The sequence below is a fragment of the Parasteatoda tepidariorum genome, chromosome 4, assembly GCF_043381705.1.
Source record: "Parasteatoda tepidariorum isolate YZ-2023 chromosome 4, CAS_Ptep_4.0, whole genome shotgun sequence".
NCBI classification, from domain to species: domain Eukaryota; kingdom Metazoa; phylum Arthropoda; class Arachnida; order Araneae; family Theridiidae; genus Parasteatoda; species Parasteatoda tepidariorum.
The window spans coordinates 31,364,563-31,380,640 of NC_092207.1; the positions used below are offsets into that span (position 1 = coordinate 31,364,563).

At 29.5% G+C, this 16,078-nt stretch overlaps 1 protein-coding gene across 4 annotated transcripts in view; it reads right to left on the minus strand.

Moving 5' to 3' along the window:
• Positions 1-16,078, minus strand: part of LOC107456609 (CUGBP Elav-like family member 4) — a 672,772-nt gene that overhangs the window by 480,615 nt on the left and 176,079 nt on the right. The window contains exon 3 of one of the 4 annotated variants that reach the window (XM_071179611.1): positions 5,996-8,745. The exons of the other annotated variants lie outside the window; for them this stretch is intronic. Coding sequence (XP_071035712.1) covers positions 8,728-8,745 — 18 coding nt within the window. The 3' untranslated portion in view covers positions 5,996-8,727. Of the gene's footprint in view, positions 1-5,995; positions 8,746-16,078 lie in introns of those variants that run through there. 4 annotated transcript variants of the gene reach the window in all.

Consider the following 16,078-nt stretch of genomic DNA (forward strand, 5'->3'; position numbering starts at 1 on the left):
CATGCGACTTGCAAGCAATGTTTCTTTGATATTTTATTTTATGTACCGCTTTGCTGGTTAGAAAACTTTCCCATTTATCCTATATTTCGTAAATCAATCTTTAAATTAAATATTTTTCTTGATAACCATCATGATTAAAAATAAATATCCATCTGAAATAAACCAAAAATCGCTCATCGTAAGATTCAATCTCCTACATGAAGTCATTGTATCCCATAAATATATATTTTATTCAAAGAGCAACATATTAGAAGTTCCTGTCTGAAATATACTTTATCTTCGAGAACTATTCGAAACCCTTTCATTTAGGAATATTTCGATTAATCTACGGTAGGCTTTTAGATAACGGATAACAGAGATTCTCGGTTCGTAATTTCCCTTCTCGGATATCGAGTTTCTGATTGAAAGTAATACGTTTCAGGGAAAGAGCTTTAATTATTAAAACTAATCAGAGATTTTACGTAGAAATAGAACAAATTAATGTATTATACTTCGATCAACCGTATAGATTTAATTTTGAATGTTATGTCATTTTTGACAATTAATATTTTTTTTAAATGGAATATGAAGTCTTTTTCCAGATACTAAAAAATAGGTTTAATTTTTTCATAACTTATCTAATATAAGTGGTATTTGTTTGAGCCGCGGTGGCCATGGGGATGAGGAGCTCGCCTTTCTGGGAAGTGGCTTAGGTCAGTAAATAAGAATTTCGCTTCTACCTCACTCCGACTACAATACAGATGCAAATTATCTTCTGCGCTAAACGGATAACAGGTTAGAATCCCTTGCCATCAGGTTAACAGTGGGAAGTTTTCCACTCCAAATCGGGTTAATTCCATAACGTAGGTATGTTCACCCCTGAGCTTGATCCAAGAGCTCATTTGACCTCTTGATTGGGATTCTATACATATGTACAATACAGGGTGTTTCGTGCCGACCGGCCTGTGTAGGGGGACAGGGAATTGTCCTTGCATCAGAAAGGTCCTGGGTTCGAATCCCGGGCAAGGTATGGATGTTTCTCTCTCTCTCTCTCTCTGTGTTCTATGTCCTTTCTCCTTTGTGTGTGAATGTGACCCGTTCTATGAACGGGTGGTGGTTGCGTGAATGGCGTGGCAGAAGTCGAATTCCTGGCCATAGATGGCGCCACTGAAAAACAGGAACAATCGCACCCCCACTGCCTAAACAGGCATACGACAAAAAAAACAGGGGTTTTTCGTAATTACTGATCTTGATACATACTTTTCGAATTCTTTTCAAAAGTTAGGTAATAAAAATATACACCGTAGATTATTCTCAAATTAATATTTAAATAAAGGAAAAACGAAATCGCTATCGGGTTGTTAAGGAATTGTTATTGAATCATGAACAAAAACCAGCTTGAATGCCAACGAAAAAATTGGATGTGTTACTAAATCACACAATGTTTGCTCCCTCAATCAAACATGTTATGATGTTATAGTCCCCCCCCCCTAATAGTCCATTTTTAAAGCTTGGTAGCTTTTTTGTTTTTAGTTTGTTTAAATATTAATTTAGGATCCCTATTGTGCAAAGGTTTGGCTTTATGCTTGAAAGGAATCTCAAAACGCTTATTAAGGATGGCTATTTCATTAACGGTTACTTCAATGGTGGATCGTAAACATTTCTATCTGTTTTTTTTCGATTCGAGAGCAGCTTCTATTCGGATGAAGTTAAGATTCTGAGAAGATTTTACCGCTAGGCTTACTTGCTGTAATGAGCAAGCATGATCTCTAATAACCTGATATAAGGGTTACTGAAGTTGACACGAAGTTAGTAAAAATTATTACTACACAACTTTTAAATCGCATTGATTATAGAAATCAATAATAATAGGGGGACCGAAAAGTAATGTCGTTTCGGAGCTTTAAGCATTCGTTAGTTTTAAAAACCAATTCATTTTTTTCGATCCATTTCAATTAATTGTTGATCCCTCTTAGAAAGGTAGTTAGTTGCTAACGAGGGTGAATACGTTATAGATTAAAAATAAAATCTTGATAACAAATATCAAATGCACCGAAACGACACCTTCCGGTCCCCCTAATACTAATGCCATGAACTACATGATTTGCTTGTAGTATTGTTATCTTCAACGGAAAAAGGCGGAACGGAATAACAACGAATTGTATTATCTTAAAATATAGCTCACAATTCAGTATAAAATTTAGTGTAAAGGTAAATAATGTCGACAGACACTGAATTATGAACCTCAATCACGCAAATTATTTACAATGCGATACAATATATCTGTAAATCGTATCCTGACCTTTAACGGAAAATTTTAACAAAAATATTAAAGTACGATAGCGATTACCTTGTTTTCTGTTGCGTGGGATTTATGGATAACATTTATGAATCTTCAGTTATAACTAACTTTAACGATTTAGACTGGTTAAAATTGAACATATAATTTTTTTTAATTCAAAATATAAGAACATAAAATGAAAGATTAAGTTACGCAAATGTGTTCAAAAACATGAAAATGTCGCCAAAACTAATTCTAAAAATGATCTCTTTTTACATAGCCTCCGGAAGCGATTTCAAGTCCAGATCTTCACATTTCTACCTCTACACTGAATAAGAAGAGAAATTGAAGCGGGGTAGCAAAGGACGGGGGGATGGAAAAGTAGCGGATGATCATAACGATTGGAATATTTCACCGCTCAGCTTCATCGAATTCGAAATGAAACTTAAATGTTTTTTTTTTCTTTTCCTTTTTGTTTTTATTCAAAATGGTGGTGACGAGAAGGTGTGGGGAAGTTTCAGGCGGTTTAACAGGGAATGAAAACGATCTCGCTCCTGTCTCAAAACTTAATCGAAGTTAAGGTTTTCGTTTGATGACATTTTCGGGTCTGCTGTTTGCTTTGCCAAACCTGCATCAAATATCGTTCTCTGTTTTGCTGCTCTCAGAGCCAAAGCTAATATATGTCACTGCTCCGCTTGTCGATTACCTTCTTGATGGAAAGCTACCGCAAAATCGAACAAGGCTTTTAGATATGCTGTTTGTGGCACTGTGCCATCTGGTCCGAATGTAAATGATGGCGTTAGTCAAGTTTTCCTGGTATATATCCCTGTCAGGCCATCATTATGCATTTGCAGGATAGTTTATACTAATGGTATGCTGAATAATTAAAACATCTACTTAAGTATGTTGATTCAATTTTGCGCTTACAACCTGGAGCGATGTTGATTATGATGGTTGGTGTTAAGTATAGTAATTAAATACCGTGAATGGGATTTAATAGAGAGTTGCAGATTAGAAGGCTTGTTTACTTTTCATAAATAAAATTATAAAAGGAGACAAGGAAATGAAAGATAATTCCTGTAATCCATTAACGTTTCATGTTTTTTTATGGTTTACCAATGTTTTTATAAGCAATCTTTCGTATGCATGTTTCATAAATAAATATTATTTGCAAGAGAGACTTATTTTACTGTAATATGATAATTAACACAAAAGAATTTTTTTCTTCATTATACAAATGCAAGATCTTACCTAATTCGAGTGTGGGAATTTGAAATCTAATATTATTTTTATTCCTAAAGCTGCAAGAAAATTTTCAAATGTCATTTTTTGTCTATTTTTTGTCAGAATCCACAATTTTAAAAACGTTTTAGGAAACAGAGGGTCGCGTAAATGTTGAGACAAACTTATAAGGGAGAAAGAGCACTTTATCAGGATTAAATTTAATCCTGATAAAGTGCTTCTTACATAGGAACCTCTGCTCGGAACTATCATCATAATCGGATAGGGGCGCTTTCCTATTATGACTTGTTCAAAGGCAAACGAAGGAACAGTTTATTATAGAAAAACCCCCCTTGTGTCGTAAGATGGCATTTCCAGACATGGGTTCTTATTCCATTTTAGTTCTGATGATGTGTCCCAACTTCCTCAATAGTTTACCGCAATACTTATGATGTCCCCTGTTTCATATAACGTTATAAAAATTGTACATTTCAACAAAAAATAGACAAAAAATGTCGTATTAAAAAAAATCTGTAGCTTAAGCTGCATCTGTAGCTTCAGAAACAGATTTCAGAATTTGAAATCAGCTTTACAAGAGTATATAAGATCTGTTATGAAAAACTAATGTAACAGAAAACAAAAGCAATTGTTCATCAGCGTAATTTCTAAAATCCATTAATTTGCTTCAAAAGGAACAAATTTTAAATCTAAGAAGCATATCTGCATAGAGGAGAGGCTTTTACATATTGTTTATTATTTGGCATGTTAAAAGATGCTATTACAATTATGGGGATAGTAAGTTTATATTGTAATTAAAAACCTTTCTGCAAAATATACTGTATTATAAAAATTTTGAACCAGAAGTAATTATATTAAAAAATTTATATTATAATACAATGAAGAGAAATTCTATGTTGCTTACATGTTAGAGCGAATATTATAAACATTTACAAACAACATTCCTCATTAAAATATTAATTTGCAAAATCAATTATTGATACATTTGTGAAAAAGATTGATAAAAAAAAATTTCAAACTACTTTTTTTGGATTTTATATTTTTGTGCAAATATAATATCGATAATCTGACAGATTTTTTAGTAACTATTAGACAGTTTTTTCATAATTAAAAAATACCAAAATGTATTTTTGCTTACAATTAGAGAGTCAAAAAAAATTTTATTAAAAGAACACCGGTAATCCATCTGTGCCAAAGGGTTAAAACAAAAAAAAACGGTTAAAAAAACAAAAGAATATAAATATTCTTTTTTAAAAAAGCAACATATTTAAACAGCACAAAACCTCGCGTCAAAGTGCAAAAAATACTTTTTAATCGTTACCAAACGTAAAGAATATTACATTCATTTAACTATATTTATTCTAATTGTACTACAAGTATCTTTTGTAATACACTTGTCTTCCGTAGGGGTATGAGTTACCGTCTAGACGAGATAATACCAATTACTGTTTCACTTCTCAGTCTATAGAATGGCAATTCTACGAATATCCATTACTAATCCTGTACTGATAGTGATAAATCGACACTGAATTTAGTGTATTAGTAACTAGAAAGGATTTATCTTCCTTTGAAAGATCTGATTTAATAATAAATTCTATTCATGAATACGTAGTAAATAAATAAAAAAAATCATTATTGAAATAAGCATACGCTTCCAATTAAGTTTTAGAAATAACGACCAATTTACCCATGTATCACGGTTTATAGCATAGAAGGAATACTGATATTTACCAAAACCGAAATTCGAACAAGCAAATATTTTATTATTTTATCAATACCCCATTTTAAATTCAAAAATTCATAATCCTAACTTTCTAAAGTATAAAATAAATTAGCAAAAAGTTCATGATTCAGAGAGTTAACCCAAATTAGCTTTAAAAATACATAATACAACTTTTTCAACGAGCCATAGAATCCCATTTACTCATTGGTCATTATTCAATCAATTAAACCACGTTTACTTTAGAAATAAATTCATAATACGAAACTTTAATCTAAATTTCAAACCAAATTTGCAAATAATTTATCATTTAAACAATTAACTGGCATTTAAAAATTCCTAATGCAATTTTTCATAATGCAAAACATAGATATATTATCATTCAATCACTTAATCCATAATTTACACCATTCTTGAAATATTCAATAAAATTTACGCAAAAGCCAGTTAATAAACACACATTAACTTTAGTACTTCGTAGAAAAACACTTTCACTGAAATCTATAATCAAAATTTCATCATTCATTTTATTCACAGTAAAAGCCGAAATCTTTAACCCAACTTTTTTACAGAAATCAAAACAACTCGCAAATTTCTGATAATTCCATCAAATAAGAATGATTAACTTTAAAACTACATAATGCAATATTTTGACAAAAACTACAATTTAATTTAAAAGCATTTCATCGCTTGACCGCAATTCAGAATAAACACTTTTAAACACTGCAAAATCTTATTATTTCAGAGCAGCAATATTTTGCGATATAATCCAACCGTTTTTTTTTTCATTATGAAACTTACAAATCATCCAATATTAACTCACTAATGTTTTGAAATTAAAAAAAATCTGCTTTCATTTTGCGAATTTATATACAATAATTCTCAATAAAATGATCAAATAACTAATTATTTACTTTCAACTCGGAATCGAACGAATTACGCATAATCATAGCAGGACTGATGTCAAGGAAGACAACATAATTCACAAATTTTAGATAAATCAATCTATTAAGCATCAATAACTTTAAAAATGTATCTCTTTTACCGAAAACTGGAATCAAATTTAAAAAATACTTCATTACTTTATCAAATAACCAATATTCATAATAGGATCAAAGCCTAAAACTTTCAAGCACTGCAATATTTTATTATTTCAGTGGAGAAAGCTGCATTTATTTTGTGACATAATCCAACCCCGTTTTGCTGAAACTGAAACTTACAAATACTCCAATATTGACTCACTAATCTTTTTGAACCAAGCAAACCTTCATTCATTTTGTGAATTTATATAGATCCCAATAAATTAAAATGAAAAAAGGAACAAATAAATAAACATTTACTTTCCGCTCGAAATCAAACCACAAATGTGGGATCATAGATCTAATACGCGAGACCGATGTCTTGGAAAACAACATAAAAGATGGCCAAAAGTAGAAACACATATGTTAAGGAAAGGGGGTGTAAAATCGTCCCGTTATTTTTCTATCGCCCGATATTTATTTCATCGATGGGGAAGAAAATAAAAAATGAAATTTTTATCAATCTATATCCCGAAAGCAACATTTTTTTTTTACTTCTCCCAAGCATTCACTACCACCACCGGCAGATGAATTTTCCGGTACTGCAGAGCCATATTTTCCTGGATCGACTGCTCCCCACCATCTATCCTTTTTTTTCTCTTCCTGGAATCCGGAGTTTCCGTAGTTGAAGGAGCTTCGTGTTTTGACAAGATTGAAATACGACGTTTGAATGAGTAATGGCAGTTTGTCGTGGGTGTGTAAAGATCGAACGATGACCTTCATAATCGCTGCAAGTTACGTTTGACAAGAATTTATTTATCTTCGGAAAAACTTTCACGCCATGCCCGAGTGTTATCTTTTGAAATTCAATTTAGATTTTAAATTAAGATCCAGGTTCGAAACTGTTAGTTTTTTCTGGTAATAAAGCTTAAGCTGCTGCAGAAAGAAATAGCCTGAGAGGAGGTAAAACATCGTTTTCAGTATTATTTTTTCAAGTTGCTGCACTAAGAAATAACTTGAAAAGAGGTAAAATATCGTTTTCAGTTTTAATTTCAGATTCCTTTTTCAAGTAGCTGCAGTAAGAAATAACTTGGAAGGAGGTAAAACATCGTTTTGACTATTACTTTCAGCTTCCTTCCTCAAGTAGCTGTAGTAAGTAATAACTTGAGAAAAGGTAAAACATCGTTTTGACTATTACTTTCAGTTTCTTTTTTCAAGTAGCTGTAGTAAGAAATAACTTGAGAAGAGGTAAAACATCGTTTTGACTATTACTTTCATTCTTTTTTCAAGCTGCAGCATTAAGAAATAACTTGAAAAGAGGTAAAACATCGTTTAGAGTTGTAATTTCATCTTCCTTTTTTCAAGTAGCTGCAGTAAGTAACAACTTGAGAAAAGGTAAAACATCGTTTTGACTATTACTTTCAGTTTCCTTTTTCAAGTAGCTGTAGTAACAAATAACTTGGAAAGAGGTAAAACGTCGTTTTGAGTTTTAATTTCATCTTCCTTTTTCAAGTAGCTGCAGTAAGAAATAGCCTGAGAAGGGTTAAAACATCGTTTTTAGTATTATTTTCAGCTTCCTTGCCTATAGGATAAAGAGCAAACAATGATCTTTTCCCTCATTTAATGCTAATTTCATATTTTTATAGCCATACTTTTTGTGAAACTTTCTCTTGAAATTATAAACACCAACGAAGTAGAATTTCTTATGGTAATAAGTGTTCTGTATTCATAGTTCACAGAGAGCTTTTTATAAAATTTTGATTTTGAAAAACATTTGTAGCAGATAAGAAATTTCGGCATATTTTAAACTTAAAAATACAAGATTGTTCTATTAAGTTTACATAGAGTATTAAAACAAATAGCATTTTAGGGGAAAAATCTTAAATTCTTACACTGACGAACGTCTCATATAATAACTTGAAGCTAAGTTTAGGTATTAAAATAACTTACATTTAAAACTCTATATACAGCTGTAAGTACAAAAAAATCACAATAGACTATAGATTTTAGAATTTATTTACTTCTAAATTAAGCCAACTTGTTTATCAAGCGTTGTATTTCTTTAACTTTTTGCTAGTTTTTCTTCTGAATTTATTAAAATATTTAAAATCCAATCTATGACATGCATTATCATGAAGCTTAACAGTGTGTTTTAATGTTTGTTTTGCCAAATGTTGATGTAAAAGTTATTGAACTATGAGTTGCAAGATATTTGATAATTTAATAAAATTTCATCGCATGATAACATATATTCTTTACTTATTATCTTAAGAAAACTGCAATCCAATTGTATTTGTATAACACACAGAAATACAAAAAATATAACTACTGTTGAACTAAACATTTAGAAGGCTGTGAAAATTACTACTTACCAGTTACAGGTATATATAAATATTAATTTAATCCATACTGAATTTTATATTCCTTTAGATATATCGGTTTATCCACAAAAGTTGCGTACTTTGCACATTTATATCCATTTCAATTAATTATGTTGTTGTACTTACCTACAAAAAACAAATACATTATTAGTTTATAATTAAAATATTTAAAACAAGAATACAAAACATTTCATACGTTTTGAAAGTTCTCCATAAAATGTAATTTTTGCAAAGAAATATTAAAAATGCGCAATACAATGGAATGAATTCCTTATAATTATAATAAAATGTGAATTCTATTTAGTTTTATGTCATAAAAAAAATTTATTTGTCTGGACAAAGATTTTGCAATTTGTTTATTTCAATGTCACTCCTAAGCCTATCTATTAATAATAAAATAATTGGAAGTCTATAATATAAACAACGCATGCATTTCGTAATATTATTGCGCTATAATACTACAATCTCTGATTAACCCATACATATTTATGAAATGAAAGAGAAAGCACATAAATAATAAAAGAAAATGTTATGTGGTCACTCAAAGAATTTTAATTTCTTGAATGCTGGGCGTTTAGCAGCGTATTCCTTAATGCTATTATTTTCTTATTTGCATAACACATTTGTTTTGATTCAATAAAAAATCTTTTTATCTTATGCTATTTCTAGATATAAAAAGCTTAGAGTGATATAAAACCTTTCTATTAATAATAAAATCATTGAAGGATATAATATAAATAACGCATGCATTTCGTAATTTTATTGTACTACAATACTACAATCTCTGATAAGCACCATACATATTTATGAAATGAAAGAGAAAGTACATAAATAATAAAAGAAAATGTTATGTGGTCACTCAAATAATTTTAATTTCTTGCATGCTGGACGTTTAACGGCATATTCCTTATTGTTATTATTTTCTTATTTGCGTAACACATTTTCTTTGATTCAATAAAAAAATTGTTAATCTATGCTATTTCTAGACATAAAAGCTCATCAAAACTCTAAAAAAATCTATTTTCTCCGAAATTATTACATTGGGACTGGTTCATATTAGAGTAACATTCTAGGAAATTTTCATTTATTTGCTGATAAATTTTTTTGATAATTTTGATGATAAATCCAAAGAAAAATAATTTGACTTTTTCAATGATTTAATCCGAAATTTCCTTTGAGATTGCTTCTCTGAAACCTTTTATTATATTTTTTCACTACCTTGCATTATAAGATCTGCAATGCAACTAGTGTTTTTCTACTGAAATGCGTAAAAATTCATTGCTAGTTTTTTTTCTTTCCTAGTTTAAATATTAATTTGTGACGTCCCCCCTGCTCAGTGTTTATAATTTTGTCGTATCCCTTTTTGATAAGGATTTAGAAAAAAAAAATATCTCAAAAAATTATATTAAAAGCAGTGATTACGAAACGCCCAACATTTAGTACGGAACACTAACGTTCTTAATATTGTTCATATGATATTAATATTTTATAAGTTATTGTGGAAAGCACACGTTAAAAATATGTTACGACAAAGCATATGCATATATACTATCGATAATGAATCATTTTTAGACAAACCATTACGAAGACAGATTAAAAATGTCTTTAAATTCAAAAGAAAGCTTAAGTATTTAATAAACATTAAAAAACTTTTATCAGAAATAATTTAATCAGCATTAGCAGAGCATATTGCAAAGCTATGATAAGTCTCAAACTTTATGTTTTTTCCCTTTTAATGGCAAATTAATTAAAAGTTTTTGAAAAAAAAAATATGTATATTTCAATTTCTAAGCTAATTCTAAGCTGATAATTGGTATGACATATATAAATCAACTAATTTTTCTGAATTTTTTAATAGATAATATTAGCTTTTCCGGGGACTAAAAAAATGACATTGAAGGAATAATAAAGCATAAAAAAAGACGCGCTTGTAATGCAACAACCGTAAAAGTGAAATTTGTTAATGGAAAACAACAGTTCCATGTATTTTTCATTAAGTAGTACTATTCAATTAATACCAACGTTGGGAAAGGTATTTAAGTGGTAATATTGGGTTGGGAACTAAGTTTAAACTTTTTCTTTTTTCTTTTAAATTGTATCACAACGTCTTATGTCATTTGAATATTGATTTCTTTTTCTGCTGAAATCTATGTTTTTACTCGAATTAATATGTGTTAACTTTTAGATCATTAAACTGGAGTAAAATGAAGTACCAATTTTTACATACTACTTAGCATAAATCCAGTAACCTTGTGCACATTGAGCACTTGTAATACTACATAATACATTTACTGTCGACAATAATTAATTGATTTCTATAAGTTAAGTATGGTATAAATTCAATAAATCAGTAGTTCACATTTAGTAACGTGTGTTAGAAAAGAGAATTTCAATTGAGCTGAGAATTCTTAATTAAGGATTCGTAGCGAGTAATTTATCAAATTTCATTCTATTCAATTACCAAGAAAATAATTATGCACATTTGTAGCTTTATGCAAGTGAATTTGTAGTGCGATAATTAATGTAAGTCATATTTTCTGCTTCGTTTGTTATTTAATAAATTGATGTATTTTATTTCACGGAGTCACTTATTTTGTATACTGAATTTCGTTTTTAGAAAATTGAATTTATTCTTTGACTTCATATTGATACAAATATTTAATTAAATAGGAAACAAATTAAACTTTTTTTTTTAAATTTTAATGACTTTTTTATGGTTTATTAATTAATAGATATACGACGTCTCTTAAAGTAAATTATTAGGCAGCGAATTTCTAATTTTTTCGAATCATTTTTTCCAGAGTTGAAAAAATTACTATATTATAAATTGTAGTTATAATTTTCTAAAACATAAGCTTTTGTGCAGTGAATTACATATTTGTACCAATAAGTATATTAATTATTCCAGTTCGCATTGAATTAATTATTTATAAAGTTTGAAAAAGAAACATCTATCATTTCTTAAATTTTTGCTATGTTGTAATACACGGGTAAACAATTCCTGTAAAATTACGGTACACTATGATGAAATGTCCAGTAAAAAAAAACTCTGGTAATAAAACCAATATATACCATTTTTAGGCCATTCATACAGCAACGGTATTCTGAAAATTCTTGTTTTTAAAATTGCCACACATTTATTAAAAATACAGAACTGATGAAAAGTAAAATTTAAAAATAAAAGCTACTACGTCATGCTCTAAGGTATCATGAAAAATACTCTTCTATAATAAGATCTTCGATAAAAATAACCTCGCTTTTTGGTGGTCCCGTAGACCTCCTAAGAACATGGTAAATTTGACCACATCCTAGTTGTTTTAACTATACTTTATTTCTCGGTGAGTAATTTTTTTGTTAAAGAACATTTTCTGCATGTTTATATTTATTATGTTTATATTATGAGATTATGTATATATATATATATATATATTAAACAAAAGTACATACAAATTACTTTTAAATAACAGTTATGTAAAAAATAATAATTAACAAATTTCAAAAGAGCTAAATACCTTGATTTTTGAAAGCAAATTACTTCAAATGATTTTAAATGAAAGCTGCAAATCACATTATATTGTAACTATACTGGAACATTTCTTCTGTTTCTTTTTCAAATTATTCGGCGTTGCAGCTGAATATTTTGGAAATGAAGCAATTATAGTCATCATATGAAGACACTTTCCTAATTCGATTTCAATTAAATTAATTTGACAAAAGCTATATTTTTAAAATATTACTCATTTTTTCTATCATTAGTTTTCTACGTTATAATGTTATTTTTGTTTAACTAGATATTCTACTTCGCAAGACTTAGTACAAAGCGCTCATTTTAAAAGCCTTAATTTGGAAAGTTACGTAATAAATAATTTGAAGTAGGGAACAAGTAAAAAAACTAAAATAATGCTTTTGAGAAACTAAATTCAATAATTTTAAAAATCAGCTCCTTTCAATTAAAAACCTAATTATATAGCATTGTTTGAAACTCCGTCTGCACTTTTTTTTCAAATCGCGGATTTTGAAACTGAATCTTTTATAGCGAGTTTTATGTGACAACAATTTATGCAAAGAAGTGCAATTCTAATTTGATTTCAACTAATGCAGTTTTATACAATTAAATGTTTGAAATTATTTGAATATAAAATATTTTCAGATTTTCTGTATGGAGTTATTTTTTTGATATTCGTTTAAAAACATTTCTTACGGAACAATAATTTTTACATGAAAACCATATAAATTTCCAATATTTTAAATGAAAAGTGTGCAAAAGCTTCTTTTTTTAAAAGAAAAATACTTTTAAAGAAACTAAATTCCGTACGTTTAAAAGCAAACTATTTCAAACTTAAAAAAAAAACTAGAAACTGAATTACATCGAAATCTTTCTACAATATTTTTTTTCTTCATATAAATCCGCATTTCTGTCGAATGTTTCGAAACTGAAGCACTTATAGTGAGTTTCATATGGAAACATTTTTTTTCTCCTGCATGTAATCTATAACTCCGTAGTAAAGGTATAAAATTTTATTTTGTCATACTTTCATTTCCCTTCCCTGAACAAATATACCATCCTACCCCTCAGTCCAATCTAGAGATTTCTACCATAAACTCACGTTCTTGGCGCCATTTTCCAAAAAGAAGTATTTCTCTCAGAGCGTACTAGGAATGTTGGTATAAAAGACCTTATTACTTGTTCGATATTTGTTTTTTGGAGCTGTTAACAAGGACACGAACAAAGCTATTGGATTTTTCTCTCCTTTTATCGTTTATTGACTTGGCGGCGAGTAACAACTCAACTAGAGAACTCTTTGGCTCTAGTTGGGTCTTCTCTCTTTTCTTGGCTCGCTTTCTTTATTCTACATTCAAGCTTTTGCCAAAGTTTGGCTTCAATCTGTATTGTCTTTTGCTACAGACGAAAAGACTTAAAAGAAACAAAATAAGCCGTCGATTTGTTTAAGATTGAGTTAATTAACTAGCGAACATGTTTAACTAAATAGTAGTTTGCCTAAAAGATATAGGCTAATAATCTTCCTACATTTGAATTCGAACTTTTATAATCAGCCTATAAAAGAATTTGAGTTTCGTTTAAAGCATTCAGATTTACTGATTATTTTTATTCAGAAATTAAGTAGGGAAAATGTTTAAGCTGCATGTTGGCTTTCAACGTTCATAAGAAAAGCTTATATTTGAAGTGTTTTTTTTTAATTATTAATTACACTGTTAAAAGTACTTTTAACACAAAACATTTTTGTTGTGTTAATGATAATTATCGTGTAAATTATTTTAAAACTTTCCTAGCAATTTTTTCAGTGTTATGTAAATACTTAATTATTGCAAAATTTGCTTTTCTCTAAAATCATTAAAGCAAAATTAACAATTTTGTATTAGGTTGTCCTTTTTCTCAGAAGCTAATACAAAATAATATTTTCCTCTAGCTAATATAAAAAAATTGGAAACTAATTTTAAATTATTACACAAATTCCATTTTCCGTGCTTGTGAATTTTAATAAAACGATTGAAATATCGTAAGGAGAACAAGACGCTTTTTCAGCATAAATAATTTCTTTAATGAATGCGGATTACAGTGAACTCTCACTTATGCACCGGTGTAAGGGGCCAAGAGAAAAAAGCGCATAAGTGAAAGAGGCGCATAAGTGAAAAACTTCAAAATTCTAACACGCAGCGTAAATTTGCAGTGACAATATGAATAAATGTGTTTCTAAAGATAAAATGTTAATATTTATACTATTTTGGTATTTACTATAATTGTACGAAGAAAAAAATTTAATATACCTAAAGACAATTTATTTTCTTACAAAATAATCCCTAATACATGTTTGTATTTGTTTTTGCCGACGTATTTCAAAAACAGTTTTTTCCAGTTCGTATAAATGGGATAAGGGGTAGTTTCAGAAGCAAAATTGAACTGTAAATAGTCACGAATAGTGTCTACAGCTTCTAATACTGCTGTGTGATTTGGATGAACTTTATCATCTTCGTCAGTATCATCCACCACGTTCTCATCGTCCACAAGTTTCAGTTAGATATAAATAAATAGTTCTTCACAAAAAATTTAGGTTTTATGGGAGGGGGTGAAACATCACATGATAAATTTCTAAGAAAAGTGCTTGACGTCATAATGTGCTGCACATTACGTTGTTCTATTACTACTGTCAATGAACAGACCATAGAGTTTAAATACTGTATGGAACAGACCAGCTCCTTTTATTTACTCATGATGTCCATCTGACTGCAAGTAAGAGAACGCGGTCTCTTTCATCTTTCGTATTCCAGGTGTCTTTCTTTTCTAGACAACAGCATGGGAGTAAAACTAACCTCTGGACAAGAGGAATGGTCATTTTCTTAAAGATAAATGGGCTTTCATTGTTGGTGCAACAGATAAGACACACTATTCAAAATTCTTTCCAGAAACAGCAAAAATAAAAAGGTCACAGGGGGAAACAAATTCAATGGGAGTTAACAACATATATTTCTTTTTATCTGTAACAAGGATTGCTTATTTGATGTTAAATGTTAATTAAAAATGTTAATTTAAATGTTAATTTAAATGTTGATTTAAATGTTGATTTAAATGTTAGCCTAAAATTTCGGTGCATAATTGAAAATTTTATTTTTAGAGCGACGCATAAACGAAGGATATTTATCATTATTTCCCTACCTGATGTACTGGGACCAATAAAAATCGTCGTATAAATGAAAAAGGCACATAAAAGAGGTGGTGCATAAATGAGAGGTCACTGTATTTCTTTCATTAATTGAAAAAAAAAACAAATTGGAATTTCTTTTCATTTAGTAATTATGAAGTGAGGAACATTTAAATTTCGATAAAATTACGAAATGAGTTTATTTTCCATTATAATCATTTTCTTTATCTCTTGGGAAAATATTTATAATAATATTTATAATATTTATGAAATGTGTACAATAATTTCTTTTTCCAATGCCCCCCTTTTAGAATGACCCACCTGGGCATCATCTAAAGGGCAGATTTGTTGGCCACTCTTTCAGGGGCACCATATTAGGTGGGCCAACGTTGCTCCCACAGTAAGGACATATAGTACGGAGAAGGAAACAACATCCATGCCCTGCCGGGGATTCGAACCCAAAACCTTTTTGATGCAGCGGCAGTTCATTAACCCCTACACAGGCCACTCGGCAATGCGTATAATAATAAGTATATGGTTAGATTTATTAGGGATATTATGGCTAATTTTAGGTTTATTAAAGTTAACTTAAAAGAAAAAAAAACTTGAAAATCAAACTCCCAAGGTTTATAAGCAAGGTATATGAAGTTGTTTTATTCCCAANTTATAGTAAATTTGTATCTTTTGTAATGCTATATATATATATGAGGTTGGTTTTCTGAAATGAAAAGGAGGTTGAAATTGAGGTTTATGGATGAGATTACTTTTAGTGCAAAATATGTCTTCGGTTTCTAACTCAG